Source organism: Pipra filicauda, unplaced genomic scaffold (genome assembly GCF_003945595.2).
Source record: "Pipra filicauda isolate LSUMZ 115617 unplaced genomic scaffold, ASM394559v2 scaffold273_size1055052_pilon, whole genome shotgun sequence".
Classification (NCBI taxonomy): domain Eukaryota; kingdom Metazoa; phylum Chordata; class Aves; order Passeriformes; family Pipridae; genus Pipra; species Pipra filicauda.
This window is the reverse complement of record NW_024104391.1, coordinates 219,273-238,230: the sequence shown is the minus strand read 5'-3', so window position 1 is coordinate 238,230 and position 18,958 is coordinate 219,273. Positions and strand designations below refer to the sequence as shown.

The 18,958-nt window shown below is 40.2% G+C and overlaps 1 protein-coding gene across 8 annotated transcripts in view; it reads right to left on the bottom strand.

Moving 5' to 3' along the window:
• The window catches only part of NFATC3 (nuclear factor of activated T cells 3), a 65,120-nt gene extending 46,498 nt beyond the window's left edge, over positions 1-18,622 (bottom strand). For 6 of the 8 annotated variants that reach the window (XR_005563989.1, XM_039382515.1, XM_039382517.1 and 3 more), the window contains exons 1-3: positions 18,305-18,622; positions 4,066-4,113; positions 1,596-2,727 (exon numbers count right to left, since the gene is read on the bottom strand). Coding sequence is in view for 7 of the 8 variants with exons in the window: in XM_039382515.1 (XP_039238449.1) it covers positions 1,596-2,727; positions 4,066-4,113; positions 18,305-18,404 (1,280 nt within the window). In the remaining variant the exon portion in view is untranslated. The remainder of the gene's footprint in view (positions 1-1,595; positions 2,728-4,065; positions 4,114-18,304) is intronic. The other 2 variants (XM_027749995.2, XM_027749999.2) reach the window with 1 other exon arrangement.
• Between the last annotated feature and the right edge of the window lie 336 nt (positions 18,623-18,958).

Below are 18,958 nucleotides of genomic sequence, written 5' to 3'. Positions count from 1 at the left end.
AATTCCAAAATACACTATTAGGAAAAACAGTTGTTACTGTTTTAGTTTGAAGAAAAGATTCTGGTAACAGATTAGAACACCTATTATTAACAGACATTCTTAAAACCCCTAAAAATTTCAAGACAGTTAATGTATCTGTCAACACAGCAGTTTCAGATCTGGTAAAAGAGAGTTTTCCAGCCAGCAGCTTTACTGTTAAATTTCACATCCATCAACAGTTACGTAGAAGGACATTAAAAGAGGGGGGGAAAAAAAGCCTTCCAGCTACTAAAATCAATACAATTCTGAGGAGAGAAATTAAAATCTGTGGTTATACCATTAGGCAAAAAACGACAAAATGGCTGAATAAGCAGTGTTTAAATATATTTAGCTATTAACAAGACAAGTTAGTTGATAACTTCTAAGGAATTTATACAAAATTTTGCAATGATAAGAACACCACATTTTATCATTAACTACCAAGATTTAAGCTTTGCCTTTTTCAAAATAGAGCATACCTGTGAAGAATCCTAACCTATCCACCCCTCAACCTCCCCAAAAAAGAGGAATTGCTTCATTTACTACACCATTGAAGAGCAACTCTTAAGCACTGCCCATGGACAGACTTATACTATTTTAACCAAAGATATTTTAAAATCAATACAGAATAGAATGGAAGCACCAACATTTAAATCTATAATATGGTTTTTTATAGGGATAATTGTGCTGTACAGGTATTAATCTAGTGGCTTCTCCTTCCCAGTACCTTCCTACCCCTTATTTTTAAAACCTAGTAGAACCAGGAAAAGGTTCACAAATCAAATGGATATCCTGTGACAAGTAATTACAGTATCTGTCCACCTAGCAGCAATGCTTAAGGAGCTCTTGTTTCTATTCTACCTACTGCACTGGCAAAGTGACTCCAAAAGCTGTAAGATACGAAAGATCATAAAACTGGTCCATCTAAAAAGTAATGGAATGGGAAGTTCTGATTACCCAGATCAAACCAGGTCTCTCTTCTGAGCCTCCACAGATCATCCTGCTAGTACATGACAGAACTACAAAAGGAAAAGAGCTATTTAATTCTATGGTGGATGTTGGAAATATCTTGTAATGACAGCCCAGACAGCCATTCTTTCTGGATGATTTTCAGCATGGCATACAATTTTTTTTCTTTATTCTATTTCTAGAATTACATGAGCCCGAAGAAGCAAGTAGAAACAAAAGCAAATAAACTCCCCACCTCTTTTGTGGTCTCACAGTTCTATGAAATCAGGTAAGTCAGGTTTCTCTGGCTATATTAAAATGTCAACCGCTCAGAATAGATGGAACTGCAAAGCGTGCACAAAATCTGCAGACATTTAATTCAGCTGGGCTCTGTGCAAGTACACAAACAAACTAATCCTATGTTACAATGCATTTACTGTACTTTTAAAAGAAGAAAAAGATGGGCATTTGGTATCTCAACTTATTTTTTCCTAATTATAACATCTACCTGCCTACAACAAGTTTTCTTTAAGTAAAGTCTTAATGCATCACTGAAATATAAGGACAATGCCTACTTAAGATGCATTGGAGGGGAAAAAACAGGAGGGAAAGACTTTGTAATCACTTACCGAAATATAGGAGTATGACCAGGCTTCGGTTTGTTCCAAGTAAAGTGTGAAGGAACAGAAAGAAATTGGTCTCCGGGCAAGTCTTTTTTCAAGGTGTGCTGAGATCCAGAGCAATCATCTACTGCAGTTTCGAGGGATGATGACAAGTTACCCTGCTCTTCAGGACAGATATCGACCTTTCCAGATAAAGTGGCGGTCTGATCCTCTGAGGTCTTTCTTGTTTTTAGAGGAATATCAGTCTCTGTACAACACTGAAATGGTGAAAGGCCAGAATTAAGGCCTTGTACACTATGGATGGAAGTGTTTAGCCACGTGTCTTCTGTTATGCTTCCTCTGGGAGAATGGCCAGGTGATGGAGTTGGAGAATGGTGAGGAGAGAGAGAACCAGCGTAGCAAATCTCAGCACTGGAGTGTCGTCGTTTCCCACAAGGGGATGTAGGTCTTGATGAGGGCCTTGATGTTGGTCTAGGGCTTAACCAATTTTCATCTGTAATACTAGTTCTAGGAGAATGACAGGGAGACTGTCTAGGTGACAAGGAGTGCCCAAATCCATAAGGTTGCTGCCATGATTCATCACTGGGACCTCTCGGAGAACCACCAGGTGATGCCAAAGGAGAGCCAAGGGTAAATCGAGCAGCTGCTTCATTTAGCTCTGAGTCTACATCATCATAAACATGGGAAATGGATTCACAAGAGGAAGCGTCTGAAAACCAACTTCTGGATGAAATGCTGCTGGCAGGGCTTGGACTAAGGGATGATTCCCTGTATGATGGCTCAAGAGGAAGATAGAGATGGTCCCGTGAAGGCCTTTCCATATAGTCATTTTCTGTGCCATTTGTGTGTAGTTCATCTTCACTGGCTTCGATCCCCTGATGACAGTTGGGTGAGATCGATGTAATTTGAATACTGGGGCACTCGAAGGGTTTGGGTCCACCTAGTGGACTGTATTTGGACTCTGGTACCTCACACGTCCCTTCATAGTTCTTATGGCTCTGAAGTCTTGTAGGAGGTGTCAGGGGAGAGGAGTGAGATTGCAGTCCGTGGCGAGGAATACAAATGGGCTGATTCACAGAGGACGATGGTTGGTCTACATTAAAGATGTATATGGACGCACAGTCATCTGACTCAAGATCTGAAAACAAAATTAAAACATAAAGAAAAAAAGGAACAGAGTCAGAATGCAATACTTGGAAAAATGCCATAAACAAAATCCTTTGTTTCCCAGATATGGACTGTTATCAACATCATGGACATTTCCCATTATACTAGCTACAAAAAATAAAGTTAACTCTTAATTTTACATTTTCCCCAGTCATATTTACAGCATGGTTTTCTATCATAAATCCTGTTTTCAACAAGATTCCACAGCTTATACACATCTTTAGTGGTTGAAATTATAATACAAACAGAAAAATGGGTTTAAATCTTGAAAGGATCCAAACTTAAACATTCAATTCAAACTTTGTCTTTCACAACTGTATTCCACTTATAATGTAACATTTTTCATCATAAATAATTTCAAAAAATCATATTTTTATCACAAACAGGACTATGGTACTTTCTGCAAGTCTAGTCAATACTTACAAGCACTGTAATATCACCTACATAATATTTATCTACTTTAACAATAGAAAGCATCTTACAGTGACTCAAACTCAAATGAAGATTATGAACCACTAAAAACATTCAATCACAAGAGGTTCAACAAAGAATATTATTAAAGGTATTATAAAGAATCATATTCCAAAGATCTTTTTTTGTTGCTTAGAAAACTCTTAAGTGCTCATCCCACAAAATGACATTTTTCAATTGCAGTCTCATGAAGTTTGAGCACAAGTTGTTCAGCAAAATAAGGCAAAACAAAATATTCTCAGATCTCACTAACTTATCCAAAACATAGGAAATATTACAAGAAAAACAAGAAATTGAGAGGGAGAGTAAGCCTCCTTAACAAAATCAGAAGCTTTGTCTCACAGAGCTGAAGCAGATTTTCTTGCCCCACTTCTCAACATTGAATTGTCAATATGAGACATTTGTCTGAAACAAAAGTAGAAAAAACACAGCTCTTTTTCTTATTTTCTAACCTTTATGATTCCACTCTTGTTTCTTTCCACTTGTAAAACAGAGCCTTCACTATAATTTTCCATAAATCCAGGCTGGATGACATTAATTGCATTTCTAGGTATTAGCTCTTTTAAAAATTATTTTTATCCTGAGTATCAGTAAAATATTAATACTTGTTTAAAAAAAAAAAAAAAATCTAGTCTCTCTCACTGTCAGATAAAATGTCCAGACAGGAAGCTATACATTTTAGGCCTTTCCATTATGAAAAAATTAGTTTGTTAACGAAGTAATTCTATTATCAGTTTTACTAATAGGAATCAGCTTAAAATTAACTAAAACCAAAACAAAACTACAGCTCCTCAGAGACAAGGTAGCATTTTCAAATGGAGACAAAGCAGATTGTTACCAAGGAACAGACCACCTTCCTCAGAATGTTCATGGGCAGGCAGCAACTCTGCAAGAAATATTATAATATTATAGGAGCACAAACTGCATTTAAGAGGAGCACAGAGTAATTTCATAAGCACTGTGTGATTTTATATATATTACAGTAATGTATGACAATTATCCATATTATATAATTATATAATTAACTACTATTATGTGTTAAGAGTACAAAAAATCAGTATAGATTAATTTCTAAATATGCACACACTAAAAGGATCAGGATTCTCAAAGGTCTATTTTATGTATCACACAATTAACACAAGCTCGTTACACTGAGCACTATCAAAACTGCATTTCCCTATCCTTTCACTAGGGTAACAAACATTTTCTAAAACTTTAATTGGTGTGTCTTTTTATTTTTCTTGCTGTTTCCTATCACAAAACATGAAATGCAGACAGTAGTTGGTTATGGGTTTTCCACGTCTATTGGTATATTAGTGTGCAAGATCATAGATGTCATTGTTCCTAACTCAGTATTAACATTAAAAGCATAGATCAAGGGAAGAAAAAGGCAATCCTAATAAAAGCTATTACCCAGTTTCTCAAAACTTAAAATAAAATAGTTACAGGTACAGAATTTTTGAAATAATAATAAAAATGTTTAAGGAAAGCAGTTGGTAGTCTTCAAGCCCTGTGTGTAAGCATATACTGTCATTAAGTTTTATGAACAGTAGCAGCACATGGGTTTGCACTAAAACTCTCACCAGTGCAAAGAGCCATATTTCTCTTGCACCAATAATCCAGAAATCTTAAAATATTTAAGACACTTCCTCCACTTTCAGTGTCACTGGGATTTACAAAAAGCAGATGTACATTCAAAATTTAAGTTTCATGGAGCTGAGGTGAAGAGATCTGACCAGCACAGAACTATCAACACCAGCTGGGAAGAACTGGGGAAGAGATGGAGCAGGCAGGAGAGTACTTCTGACTCAGGCTTCTTCAGTCCCTTTCCTGACAAACAACTTCTAAGCAGTTTGGCACTGTGCTCTCTCATTACCCCTCCCCAGCACACACTCAAAAAAACAGGAAGCCAGAAATCTAATGAACACCAAAGCCAGAAATCTAATGAACACCAAAGCATGCTTAAGACTGTGGACACAAGATAGTTAGAAGTCTAAATCACCCAAATCATTTTCGGACACAATGGATAAACAGGTAGATTTATTTCAGCCTGTACACACAAATACTCCCCCTTACAGTTCATGTGTTAGCTGCTCACACAAAAGGACAACACTAAGACCTTTACAAATCATGTCAATAATTCTACTAGATTATTTACCAATAATTATTTTTGTCCTATTAAAGACTGTAGAGAGAATCCAATCTCGAAGATCCCTCTAACCTATCTTAAGGGACTAGTAAACATACAAACACAAATACAACTCGGGTGAAAGAAATGAGAGGAAAAAGAATGAAAAAAACTCAGGTAATAACCCTTAAGAGGGAAAGGAGCAAGAATAGCTCAAAACAAATCCAACACAGGGCTTCAAGAAGCAGAAGGTAAACAAACAAAGGGAAGTCTCACAGTAGGCAAGTGCAAGGCAAAAATGAGTTATGGCAAAGCCCAAGGGGAAAAACGGAATTATGGAAATCTGGTTACCTAATAGGAGAGCTATTACATCCAAACAATCCTACTGGGGAAGGAAAGACAGTAAAGAAGTTGGTCAAGTAGTGAGGTCTTCACTGTGCATAAAATGTAAGAAAGCACTCAAGACACAGAAAGTAGGTCAAATTACTAAGGTAGAGTGTAAAACTACAACAAGCACATGGGGGCAAGATGCTAGACACGGCAGACCTGGCAAAATACAAAAGACCAAGAGAAGCAGTGCCATTCACATCAAAAGCCCACAACCCTAAAAAGGTAGGTGTGTTAAAAGCTTTTCCTTTGGTAAAGTCAACTGAGTAAATTGCTAACAAAGGTAACAGCAATACAGAGTAAAGAAAAGGTTAAAAAATACTGAAGAACTATGGCCCAATAAGTTCAACTTCAGTTTTAGAAGTAGTATTAATAGTTTATTTGTTCCAGTAAGCATTTGAAAGGAGACAGAGAAACTAAACGAGTCACTGTTTGCTAAGAACAAACCACGTCAAACAAATTATGTTTTATGATCAAATGAGATCTTCTGGATCAATGGCACAGAAAGAAACTCAACTTGGTTTTTACTTACTAAGACTTCTAATACTACCATGCACAGAGAAGCCAAGGAGTCTTTAGAAGTTTAGGGAAGTCTTCTTCCCCACCCTGCTGAGATCAGGTTCACTACTGAGGGATCACAAAAACCAGCAGATGCTTTATATTCACACAGAGTATAAGCTATATAAAGCTGCAGACTTTCATTGCAATCTCACATCAGGTGTCAGTGCCATCCAACGTCAATGAGAACCAGAAGGTCTCTCCTTTTGAATGTACATTTGCTCCTGTCTGGAAACAGATCCGTTTCCAGGAGCTCCTCTTCAGTATTAAAGCAGCGCTGGCTCATCCCTTACTAAGCTGCTAACTACACTTCAACATAAGCTGTCTAACTGGGGAATGTACTTCAATAATATCCAGAACAACTGCTTCTAAAGCACATTTTGCTCGCTACTTGCTGTATCAGAGTGCACATTCAGGACTGGTAATGCCTGCCCACCAGTTGTTCACTCCTCAAGGATGTACTGGCACATGCACATGTGCAGCTGTGCAGTCACCAGATTTCTCTAGAGAAGGAAGGTCAACTACAATCAAATGTCTGAACACAAGCCCTGTGACAAAATTATCCAAACTGCTTTATTATTCTAAGTTTGTAAGCCCATAAACAAACAGGTTCAGACTACAGGAGTTGCAATAAGGTATTAAGAAAGTGCAACTTGACCTAGGTCTTATAAAAATACTACTGTGAAAATAGGATCAGTAATCACATCCTTTAAATAGAATGAGGAAAGACTTGGGCATTGCCACAGACATCATGAGTGTCTCCCTTCCTAACTTCAGAAAGGATAACCATCTATTCTGTTTTCCAGTTCTGTCATGACAGTAACCACTATCTCTTTCTGAACACAATGGTATTATAAAAAATGTTAAAAAATACCTCTAAGTAGGCACAAAAAAGGATATGCAGCTCCATTTTTTATTGCATTATTCTGCAGATTTGCAGCAGTTTATATATTTCTTGGGATGAAAGAAGAGTTAATCTTCACAAAGAACCCAAAATACCCAATAATCATAGTTTTCCTTTTGTGTATTTAAAAAGACAATTGATCAGAGTTCTTGTTGGTACACCACACTGAAGCTCTATAATTGGATATTTAACTCCAGTTTTCCATTACAAGCTTAAGTTCTCCAGAGACACTTCCTACAGGCTTAAACACCAACTTAAAAAGAACACAACCCAAAAAATCCACTAAAAAACACAGCAATGTATTAATTTATAAGAAGTATAGCTGATTAGTAAGTCAAACATGGTACTGAACAAATTGTGAAAACAATTAAGGGAGCAAGGTGGAACAGGGGGAAACACATCCTTCTAGACCAAATTTGGTAACACACGAAACAGTAGTGCAAGTTAAAGCTTTCAGAAAGGGATGATTTACAACTGTCATTTTATGAAGCAGTTCTTCCTCTTCAATGATTTTGTGCTCTGTTTCATGGTCATATCAGATTACTCGAAAAAGGACAAAAATAAATGTCACTTCTGTCAATCATGTATGCCAGAGGCAGCTCTGTCATGCCAGTCACAATTGCACTCATTTTATTGTGTTAAGCAAGAATACTAGAAAAGTAGAATCAATGAGTTTTCTCCAAATTCCACTCTGGATAAGAACTCATTATCCTTGGTAGAAATGCAGAAGAATAAAGAAGCTGCACTAGCTTAAGGAGCTTAAGCAGGAGAATAACACAGCATATCAAATGTTTACAACTGACACTGATTAAAATAAGAGCATACTGGCTCTCAGAGTGTAACTACACGGTAAGTTTTCTTCAGCAGTAACTATCCTCCCACACAAAGGGGGAGGGGAAATGAGCAGTGAGGTACTTTTAACACATATGAGTTCGGCAATCAGATTTACAGTGCACTAACATAAACACCTGTATATACACAACTGACAGAATGGCTTTGGGACATGGGGAGAACGGAGCAACCAGGGCAGGAACCGCAGGTGTTCACCATCAAATAAAAACATAACATGCAACTAAACCCTTAGGCCACAGCCTGGTATGCATTTAAACTCGAATGACTGTCTTAGTGTACATCCAGCTTCACCCTGAAGTAATGGAACTAAGTTTCAAATAGGGAAAGAATAGCTTTGGGATACATTGATAAAAAACGATGTACAAAGCAGGTGAAGAATTCAACTTGTAACTGTAAGGTTCAACAAGAATTAGCCATTCTAACTTCAGTTACAAACAGAAAAGAGCCCCTGGAAGTGCTGGGCAGTGTTTATACCTGTGTCTTCTCCAGCTCTCCTACTATTTCTGGTTGATTACAAAGCATGTCTTTATATTATAACCTTATAAAGCTTGTGGTTCAGTATTTACAGATTATTCATTAATACTCATAACAAGTTAAAAAAAATCTACTTTTTGCTTTAAAAGTCTCCAAGTTCTCTGGGCTCCCCTTTGCTTCCTTTTTTTCTCTGTGGCTGTCATTTAAGAAGACACACTATTTCACTGCAGAATACCCCTGTACACAAAACAGAAGCTGTTGCCCTCCAGTTTGATGAAGCCTCATTTATCATTCAGTGTCAGATCAAAAGTCAGCTTAACACGACCTAGTAATTCAGAGCTATCAAGAAATACACTGTGGCCTTTTGGAAGATTCTTAACACAGTACATCAGCACAGCAATTACTAACACACAGCATTAGCAGCCTTTTTGACACTGCTGTTCTGGAGATGAAGTACGTTGTTCTATCTGATCAGTCAGAGTCTGCGAAAGGACTGCAGCCCTGCAACCCCAGAGCATCCCATGTGCTTAAACATGGGAACCAAAGGAAGACTAATCACTTGGAAACCAGTGTATTGTGCCTGACCCACTGGAAGAAGACTTAACATAAAGGTGAGAAGATTAGGCAAATACTGATTGAAAGCAATAAGGGAATTATATGCTGTAGCTGCCAGCCGAAGAGTTGCCTAGATTCCTGGTATTGCAGGCCAATCTATTGTGCAGAACTCCTTTGTGGGGGCAAAACTAACAGACTCCATAAAAAGGCTCTTCAGTTATTCAAACGGAGTGAACTGAAATCCCCACCTAATTACCTACACGGATGCCTTTACACCGACCAACTTCTAACACCAAGGAGCTGCTGACAACAACCTACTGCTCCGTACAGACACTGCCCGTTTACAGTCTGCTCCGGTCCTGAACCAAGCCCTGGGTAGAACCCAAGATTCCAAGATCAGAATGTGTAAGTCAGGTCACATCAAACAAAACAGACAGGAGCGTGCAAGAAAATGTAGATTTTATTTTTACAGGAGAGTATAGTGACGTAGACCAGGATCTTTGTGAAAACTGGTAGAAAAGGAAAGCAATAAGCCAGGGCAAGATGTTCGAGTGGGGAGCAATTACACAGTAAGAGGAGGGGAGACTGAAATGGGGGCATGTCCCTTTCTGATTATCAAACAGAGCATGACATAGAGACGGAGAACTGGTATTGACAGTATCTGAACAAACTAGTTTAGGAACTTTTCACATCTCAGCCAAATTACACTGCACTTCTGCAGCTGTCCTACGTGATAGAGGGCAAACCATTCCACAGCAGGCAATCCTATCATATTGTTAACTTGGTATTTGGGATTATTAATTATTACAGCTTTTCACCAATATTTTATAATACAGCTTAAAGGTAGACTTCAGGTGCATGAAGCTCAGAAACATCAAAGGACTGTAATGAGCCAGGATGATAGTCTGAAACTGTCTTGTTTTCCCAACTGCTCCCAGGAATGCAGAATCATAAATACCTTGATTTCGCTGTGCTGGATTGATACAGTAACAGGGAAAATCAGGAATCAAACAGTCAAATGAGAATGCAGAGGCTGAAGCTAAGTATGAATACAATTTTTTTTCAGCAAGTTTCAGAATGATCCCCTCAAATACATGGAAGACTGTATTAGCACGTCTCATGACGGTGTCACGTGTAACTTTGCCCTGAAACTTTGCATGTCTTTGAAAGCCCTAAATAGCTTGTGTTTATTCCAGTAGGAGTGGAAGTTTTATCACATACTATACCTCACCAGCCTAACCTCTTGCCCCCACCCCAAAAAGCTCGGCAATTTGGAAGACAGCAGCATTTGCTCTCAAAAGACTAAACCTGACAATCTACACTGATGAAATACAGAGACTCTGACGTAATTTAAAGAAGCTATGCAAAATACAAAATTTTAACAGACTTTCTTAGTGATTCTTTGGATTAAACCACATATTCCCTCGTGGTCTTGTCATTTGAGTACATTTATCCCAAATGACGCCGTTAAAGCCTTTTGCAATCATACAGTTATTCCATCTCCTCATTTCCTTTGTGTCCCTGACTTAGGGAACAACTTCTAGAAACCATCTAAAGATACACAAGTAGCTATAAATCACTGTAGATACTGTTACAGCCCATTATGCAGCCATCAAACCCAGTGAATCATTGTCACTAACGGTTCACAAACGCAACATGACTGTATGAGCAGTTCGTCATTCTGTCGTGCTTTCATTTTGGGTACGAAGATACAAAGGGTTACACTGTAAAACAACTTCGGTTAGAAGGTAACAGTTTGTGCCCTGGCCCAACCACAATCAGTCATGATTCCATTCTCTCTCCAGCATAGTAAAAATGCTGCTTATCACTGAAATTATGTTTTAAGTGGTCTTCCCATTTTTTTCCAAAACCATTAAAAAAAATAAAATCTAGGATTAAAAAAACATTTCTTGCAGCACTTGTTCCCAAAAACACAAAGTCTCTCATTAACCCTCTCCATCAACCTGCCGAAAAAAATCCAACCAACCAAACAACCCCTCCCCCCCAAAATATTCAACTCCATACAGGAATTTTTGCTATATTAAAAATATTTCATTTTTAGAAGTGATGACTAAATTCAAAGTGCAGACTGAGAAGCTATTTTTTAAGCAAGCAATTCCTATTAATTTAAATATTCATACGAATAATATGATTCTACATTTCTGATATTAACAAATTAGCTGTAAGCACCTGCTCATGTTTTACCTACAAACATCTTTCATGTAGCCTCAATTGAAGTTTTTGGTTCTGCTTTATAAAACCCACCAAAATCACCACACAACACTAACTCAAACCACATGCAGAGTTCTATGTTCATGAATTTACTATTGGAATATCACAGGTTTGTAGTCAGATCCCCAAAAAGTTCATTCTTCTCTCCTTCCACCAGGAACATAAAAATGAGAACTGGGTCTCCCAGAGAAAACTGACAGAAGTATCCTCTCTTCCATCACACCTATAGGCCTTTGATTGAGAAGTGACCATAAGCATTCAGTGCCACTCACATTCCATCAGAAGAGCCACAGAGGTGAAGTTCAGCTGTTTTGTTAGCCCCTCACAAGCTGTGTAGGCCGCACCACAGCCCAAAAACTGCTCCTCGACCAGACCTGCAGTGCTTCAGATTTTAACTCCTCTTCCCTGAATGACTTTGAACAGTTATACAATTTTTTACCGTTCTATTTCACCAGTATTTCACAAGAACACTCACAGCTGGGTGTATTAAGGGTAGAAGAGAATGCTGGATTTTTAATAAGCCTGCTCCTGGCCTTGCAGTTTTAGTTAGCCTTCCTGATCATTTCACTCATCTTGAATTCCAGTGTCATTCGAACCCCACACGGCATGCCTGGACAAATGCAAGGACTTGGATGTTGTTTTACTGGCTAGGCTTACTGCCAAGCCTGCTCCACGTACTTCCCTGGCCCACTAGGGCAGCTTGAGGCAACAACTCCCGTATTTACGTTATTACTGTGAACAGCCAAACCGCTGCTTACTATTGACCCCATGTACTCTAATTTATCCTCACTCATTCACAGCAACATTACTGATTTGGCTGTACTTCAGGTGGGATATGACAAACTACTTGCAGTTGTACAACACAAACCAAAGGAAAGGGACCATCATGTTTTAAGCAGAGGGCTACTTTTGACTTTGAAGAAAGAAGAAGCTTATTTCTAAGTTTCAGAAATATGTAAGACAAAAGCACTAGCCCAAATGCTTTTGTACCCTGCCCATCTCCCACATCCCAGCTCTCAGGATTTGTTTTCATTTGCACTGTGCCCACAATTCAGATGGGAGGGAAGGGGACAGAGTGAGGTGCGACTATGAATTCACACATAAAGTAAGTGACATTTTGTCAAACTGGGGATCTTTGTCAAATCCCTGCACTACATAGTGACTCACTACAAAGTGATTTTCGATGCACTATGTAGTGATCAAAGAATGATATTGCCAAAACAGAAAAGTTATGAAATTAGATTAGCTGCAACTACAACTGCTTTGCAACACCACTCAAAAGAGTTTGATGTTTTCCCTGAATGGTCTCACACTGGTCAAGCTTCATCCAAATAGGCAAGACTTCACTCAGCCAGAATACTGTGAGAAACCACAACATACTGAAACATGGCAACTTCCGAGGATTACCATCTTAATCTCTTCCTCTTAATTGCCAGGCAATTCTTGAATTCCTTGATCCCACTTTAATACATATTTTACTTTGGTTCTTCCTCAGTGTTTCTCTAAGTTGTCTTGAAGTCAAAAGGGTTCCTGTCACAGACCCTCTGTTTTTGGTCAGCTGCAGCTGTTTGGTTTTCCCTCCTCCCCCCTATCAGTAGATTATATAACCACAGCCTACAACTGATTTGCATTGTGTCCCTGCGTGTCAATCTTTCACATGCAGATACCAGCATCCACTAGCTTGTAAAATAAAATGATACTAACTAAATTTCCCACAAGTGGTGGTTTCTATCACAATACATTTAATACTCAGTATCTAATAAACAAATATTTCTGTTAAAAAGTGTCACTTATGCTTAAGGGACAAAAAAAGAAACAGATTCAAGCAATTTATCCATTCATTCCTTTCTTAAAGTTGCACCAGCTGATCCTACTCTTAACCCATACGAGCACTCTTTTGTATAGCAAATGTTAATGGACCAGCACAGACAGCTGTAATTTATATGGAGGGATCAAGTTATACATATTAATGACAGTTACCAATTTGTGCAAAGACTTTCTCTCCTACCCATTCGTATAGGCAATCAAATCTAAGCAGAATCAAAATATTTTTTAAAAAGTTCACTTTAAGTGAACCATACAGGTGTGCAAAACAGGCTGTTAAAAAGACTTCAAAAGATGTCTCACAAGTTCCTCCCACTCAGCTAAGGAAAGCAAACTTTGCAGCAGAAGTATGTGAACACAAAAATTAACTTCACCAAGAGCAATCCTCAGTCAACTCACACCTCAAGTTCACAGTTATTGCAGCATCCAGCTGTTAATTTTCCACTCAGTCTAATTATAAGACTACTCTCTTTTCTACCACAACTTGACTTTCTTAGTATTGTTTACCTTAATCACCATCTTGAGGAAAAGAACAAAAAGTTCAAGCATGCTGCAAACAAACTTCTGTAAACAGCTTCAGCTGTTTTTTACTATCTACCAACAATCCCTGACAGCAACACCAGTCATGAATACACATTTAAGAAGGGAAGAAGAATACTCTACATATTCATGATCAAGGCAAAGCTATAAAGACTAGTATTGTGGTGGTGTTTCATTACAAATCAGTGGTTTTAAGACTTCTCCTATATATCTAAATTAAATTACATACATAGTGCCAGTTTTTGCTACAGAGAACTCTGCCTAGCTGAGGCAAAATTCAGTGCCCATCATTGCTTCAGAGCACTTAAACACAGGCAGGAGGCAACTGCTGAGCAGCCTAAGCAGCTCACGGATGCTCACAGAGAAAGGTTTGACACAAAAACCTTCAGAAGAAAAGATCAGGTATTACTCTGACAGTCACTGTAGCAAAATGTGTATGTCAACCATGATATCCAGTAACAAACCAATAACCTAATATCTTTAAGCTAGAGGAAAAAAATCTCAAAGGAGAACGAGCAGAAGTTTTCAAATTAACAGAAGATAAAAATCCAGATATATTGTCCATAGCCAGAGTGAGGTTCCAGTTCCAAAGATGTTTTGGAAATGTCACTAAATTCACCACGCAACTGGGATATTTTTCATACTTTTCAGAAGAAAAGTAAGATAGATTGTGAGATTCATTTGCAGCAACATTACTAAACAGTATTACTTAACCAAATGTTAAGTCACAGGAAATACAGAGAATCTCTTTTCAGCTCGTTTCAAGGCTTCCAAGAAAATAAAACAAATACTGTGAACCTGAAGTCCAAGGAGGGTACTCTTATTAGTTCTTTTAAAGGACTTATATCGTGGGAAAGCAAATAAACAAAATTAACCAAAGATGATTACTTATATTGAAATATTAATTTCTCCTCTTCTACTTCATAACCCAAGAACAAAAGGTGGAAATTGCGGTGAAATTCACGTATTACTATGTTTCACTGGGTAACAAAACATTAGCCCCTCTTTTGCTCCTAAAATTCTTCATCAGAAATAACAGGAACATTTGAGACAGGATTCTAAACAGCAGTACCAATAACTCATCTGTCAGAATTTCCTACATAATTAAATAACTGATTTTCTGGATATTGAACAGTTTGCAGCCTCATTTTTACTTAGTCCTGATTTCACATACCAACAAGAAATGACTTTGCATTATACAGAACCTTACAAGATCCAGAGTTCCCAGCTTAGCACTACATATCCCAAGTGTGGCTCTTACCTTGTAAAAACTCATTCTTTAAAAGAGAAGATGAACCCTTAAAATAAAACTTCACATAAAGAAGCTATCATAGCAACTCGTAGTTGCTTCCCTTTTGCACAGTTGGCATTTAAACAGTATAACACATCCCCAGTAGTGTGAAAATCTTAATGCAGCTTCGTTGCTTAATAAATTTGAGGCAGACTTCCCAAAATTATCCTGAATAGTATTGCAAAACTATGTGTGGGGGGTGGTGGTGGTGAAGAGAATGGTGGCATCATTAGAAAAGCATTAAAGCTAAATTCAATTATTCAAGTGTCACAGATTACATCTCAAAAATCTCTTCATCAGAAAGACCAAACAAGGTGGCACCTCAAATACCACAACTGATTGAGTTTTAGGACAATCTCTTGTAGCAGCCCGTACAGGACCTGAATGATACTGTAACTCACATGCTGACAGGGACATTTCAAATGCAACTGATATAAGGTGGCACGAGGCAATCAGATGCTACCGCAGTGACCCAAACAGTTTTGCAACAGAGATTTGGTTCACTTCAGAGTGCTCTACAGCATTACCTTTGGGCACTGGAGGCTTGAATATTTTGGTCAGAAAAAGATGAAGCTCATTAGTACCTAGAACTGTACAGCCTCTTTTGAGTGCCAAACACTACAAAACTGAAATGACAATGTCTTTATTCTTTAGGACAAGGACACCAAACTCTCAGAGAAACAGAGAGCAAGATTTTGCAGAAGGTGCTCAGTACCTAACATCCACTTAAAAGCAGCTGAAGAGCTTTTGAGAATCTCTTATTTAGCAACCACCTGAGCAAATTTTTACATCTGCTCACAAGCTATCTGAAATGGGCTGCCACTTTCAAGCCGAGTATGCTGCAAAAATTGCAGTATTAGACTAGTGGCTTCAAGCATGGCCAAACCATCTTTCATGCATTCTCCTCTGCAGCAGGAACCACAGCTTTCAGAGCAAGCAAACAAGCACTACTGCAGAACGGAAGGATCGATTCGTGCCACTTAGCACAAAACTACGTATGTTAGTCGTACTATCCTGCAACCCACTGAAATTGTTTTGTGTAATAACTCACAATCCCAGTTGATTTAATTTCTCTTACTGTTCTTTTAGTGTCATAAAAAGGGTAATCTAGTACCTGGGAGTAGTGTTTTCTTAGTAGTTCAGGAATCAAAAGTATTTAAAGCAAATGAAAGAAGAGTTCACCTTTTCTTCTTTTGATTAAAGATACGGTTAAATATAAAACATGTTTACATAAATATTTATACATGTACATATATAAAAGAATAAAATCCTCACAACACTACAGTAGTCCCAGCATAAAAGAGAGCATTAACAGAGATTTCCGTGTTATTTATGCAAGAACTCAGTACCAGACACTTCTTTCATCCGAAATGCCAGTCTCAAACTTCTAGAGATACAGCGTGAAGCATCAGAAAGTGTTTTCAGGTGTTCTCCATGATCATGGAAGACTTAGTAATTTTAATATTATTTATTTCAAATTTAAGCAACTTTCCCTGTGATGTATATGTTTTATTATTAGCATACATTTGAAAAAAATTACCCTTCTGCTCACTTTGCAGCACAACAGACACCACCACTGAAGCAAGTGATAAGAGATTGTGAAATACATGCTTTAGGGAGCTCTAGGAACTTTTTTTTTGTTCCTCTAACTAATATATTTGGAAAAGGGGTAAGGGAAAAAATAAGGTTTCCAATATGGGCCCTCTCAAATGAATTCTAGTTCATCATATGTAGAATACCTGTGCAGAATTAAGAGATGAGCTCTGGCAATAATTTTAATAGAATACATGAAAGCAGACACTTACTCTAACCCTTTCCCCCAAAGGCCACATCTCTGCACAGCAGGCGAGATCATCTCCAGTATTAAACAAAACAGTAAAATTGTTTGAGTGTCAGATGCAGATGCAGGATTTCTTACTGAAAGCTACAGCAAACAAACTAATTCATGGTCCAAATACTGTATTTTCAAAATTAATGTAAGAATAGCTGTAACTTATTAAGCATGCAAAATTCTCTATATTCAGTGTAACAACTGAATTGCTTGTTAAGGAATGCTACCAAACTACAAATATCATAAGAGTCAATTGATACCACACTAGTATTTCCAGTTTTCTGAGCAACTTGTTCTCTCATTCTCACCTACCGCTAACAAAGGAACATAGTTTAGACTACCAGTTTTATGTCAAAATAATAGAAACGGGGATGTCATAATTATTTTTGTTGTAATTTGTTTACATGTTTTCCATTGTTTTCATATAATACTGTAATGCATTTATCAGGCTAGCAGAATGCAGGCCCCCTTCCCAAAAAGCACCATCTGCTACTCCACTAAGACGGAAAATATGCAAAGAAAATCTTCCCTTATCTGAACGAATCTGCAAACTAAATCTGAGCATCAAGAAAGTCAGGGATTTTATAAGAAGTTAATCCCAAGTGTTCACACACAGCTGTATCAAACAAATTTTCTTCTAATCAACTTAGACAACCGAGTCAGAGAACTAAACAACATGGCTGCATCATTTAGCCTGGATACAGTCGTGTTTCAGAACTATCTCATCATCTAACACTTACACATAAAACAGCCCTTTAGCAACTAATACTTATTTCAAGTGGGTTAGAAAGTAAAGCATGCAGCCATCAAACTCTGGTACAGCCACGCACTGCACAGCTGGCCCTTATTGATTCTTCACACCATAATTCACAGGGAATACTTTACTTTTTGCAGTTTAAAGAAATACGAGGTTTTTTTAAACAGCATTTTCAGGCTGCAATACTACAAAACAGACTAAAATGGAAGCACTCCGAGCATCCCGACACGCCGTGTTTTGCCCATCCACACGTATATAAAGTCTGTAGGAACACACTGGAGTAACTGTGATGTTCTATAGACGGGAAACACTTCGGTGGAAACTTTTCGTCGCATGCGCCTGAACATGTCTCCGGTCCAGCCCCGTTAACACTTCGCCGCTCCCGGGACCCCCCCGCGCTCCCCGGGCTCAGCGGGTGCGGGGCCACCGCATCCAACCCAGGGCCTTTTCCCTTTATCTCCCGGGCGGCTCCTCCCGCACGACGCGAGCTCTTGGGTTTCTTTTCCCAAAGAAACTCAGACGGCGGGGAGAGGCCCGGTCGGCCCGGCCCGCCGCCCCCCGAGCCCCCGCGGGCCGAGGGAGGGCCGGGAGCGGCGCCGGACAGCGGCCGCGGCCTGAGGGAGGGAGGCACGGCCAGCGCCACTGCCCCCGGGCTCCCGCCTCCCGCGGCCCCCGCTCCCCTCCCCGCCTCGCTCGGAGCAAAACAGGAACCCGCCCGACCCGCACCCCGGCCCCGGGGCGCACCTGCGGGCCCTAGCGGCGGCCCGGGGCCGGGCTGCCCGTCCTCGCCGAAGATCAGCCTGAAGTCGAACTCGTCGGTGGCGCCGCAGTTTGCCGTAGTCATGGGTTTGGCCGGCGAGGCGCGGCGAGACCCCGTCGCCCCTCAGGGCCGCGCCGGGTCCTGCCGGGCTGCGCTCGCCCCTCAGGGCCGCCGCATAACACCGGAGGGGCCGGAGCGGGGGTGAGGGGCGGCGGCGCGAGCGGCGGCTGCGGCTCCGGTGCCCGGGCGCTTCTGTCACTCGGGGGGGGCGGGCGCGTAACTCCGGGCCGCGGCTGGTCCCGCCCCCGCGCCTCGCCCCGGGCAGCGCCCCCCGAGCCGGCCCTCCCTCCCTCTGCCCGCCCCGCCCGCGGTGACGTCGCGCCACCGACAGCGCCCCGTGACCGCCAGCGGTCCTGGGAGGGAGGAAGGAGGGGCCGCGCCGCCGCCGGTCATGTGGCGCGAGGAGCCCGCCTGGGCCCGCCCCCCGCGCCGCGGGGGCTGCCGGGGGTTGTAGTTGGCTGCCGGTGGCCAATCCCGGGCGGCCAGCTGCGTGCGGGGGGCGGGGCCGCGCACGGGGCGCGGTGCCACGTGTCGCCCCCGCCGGGCCCGATCCCCGCACGGCCCTGTTCCCGGTCCTG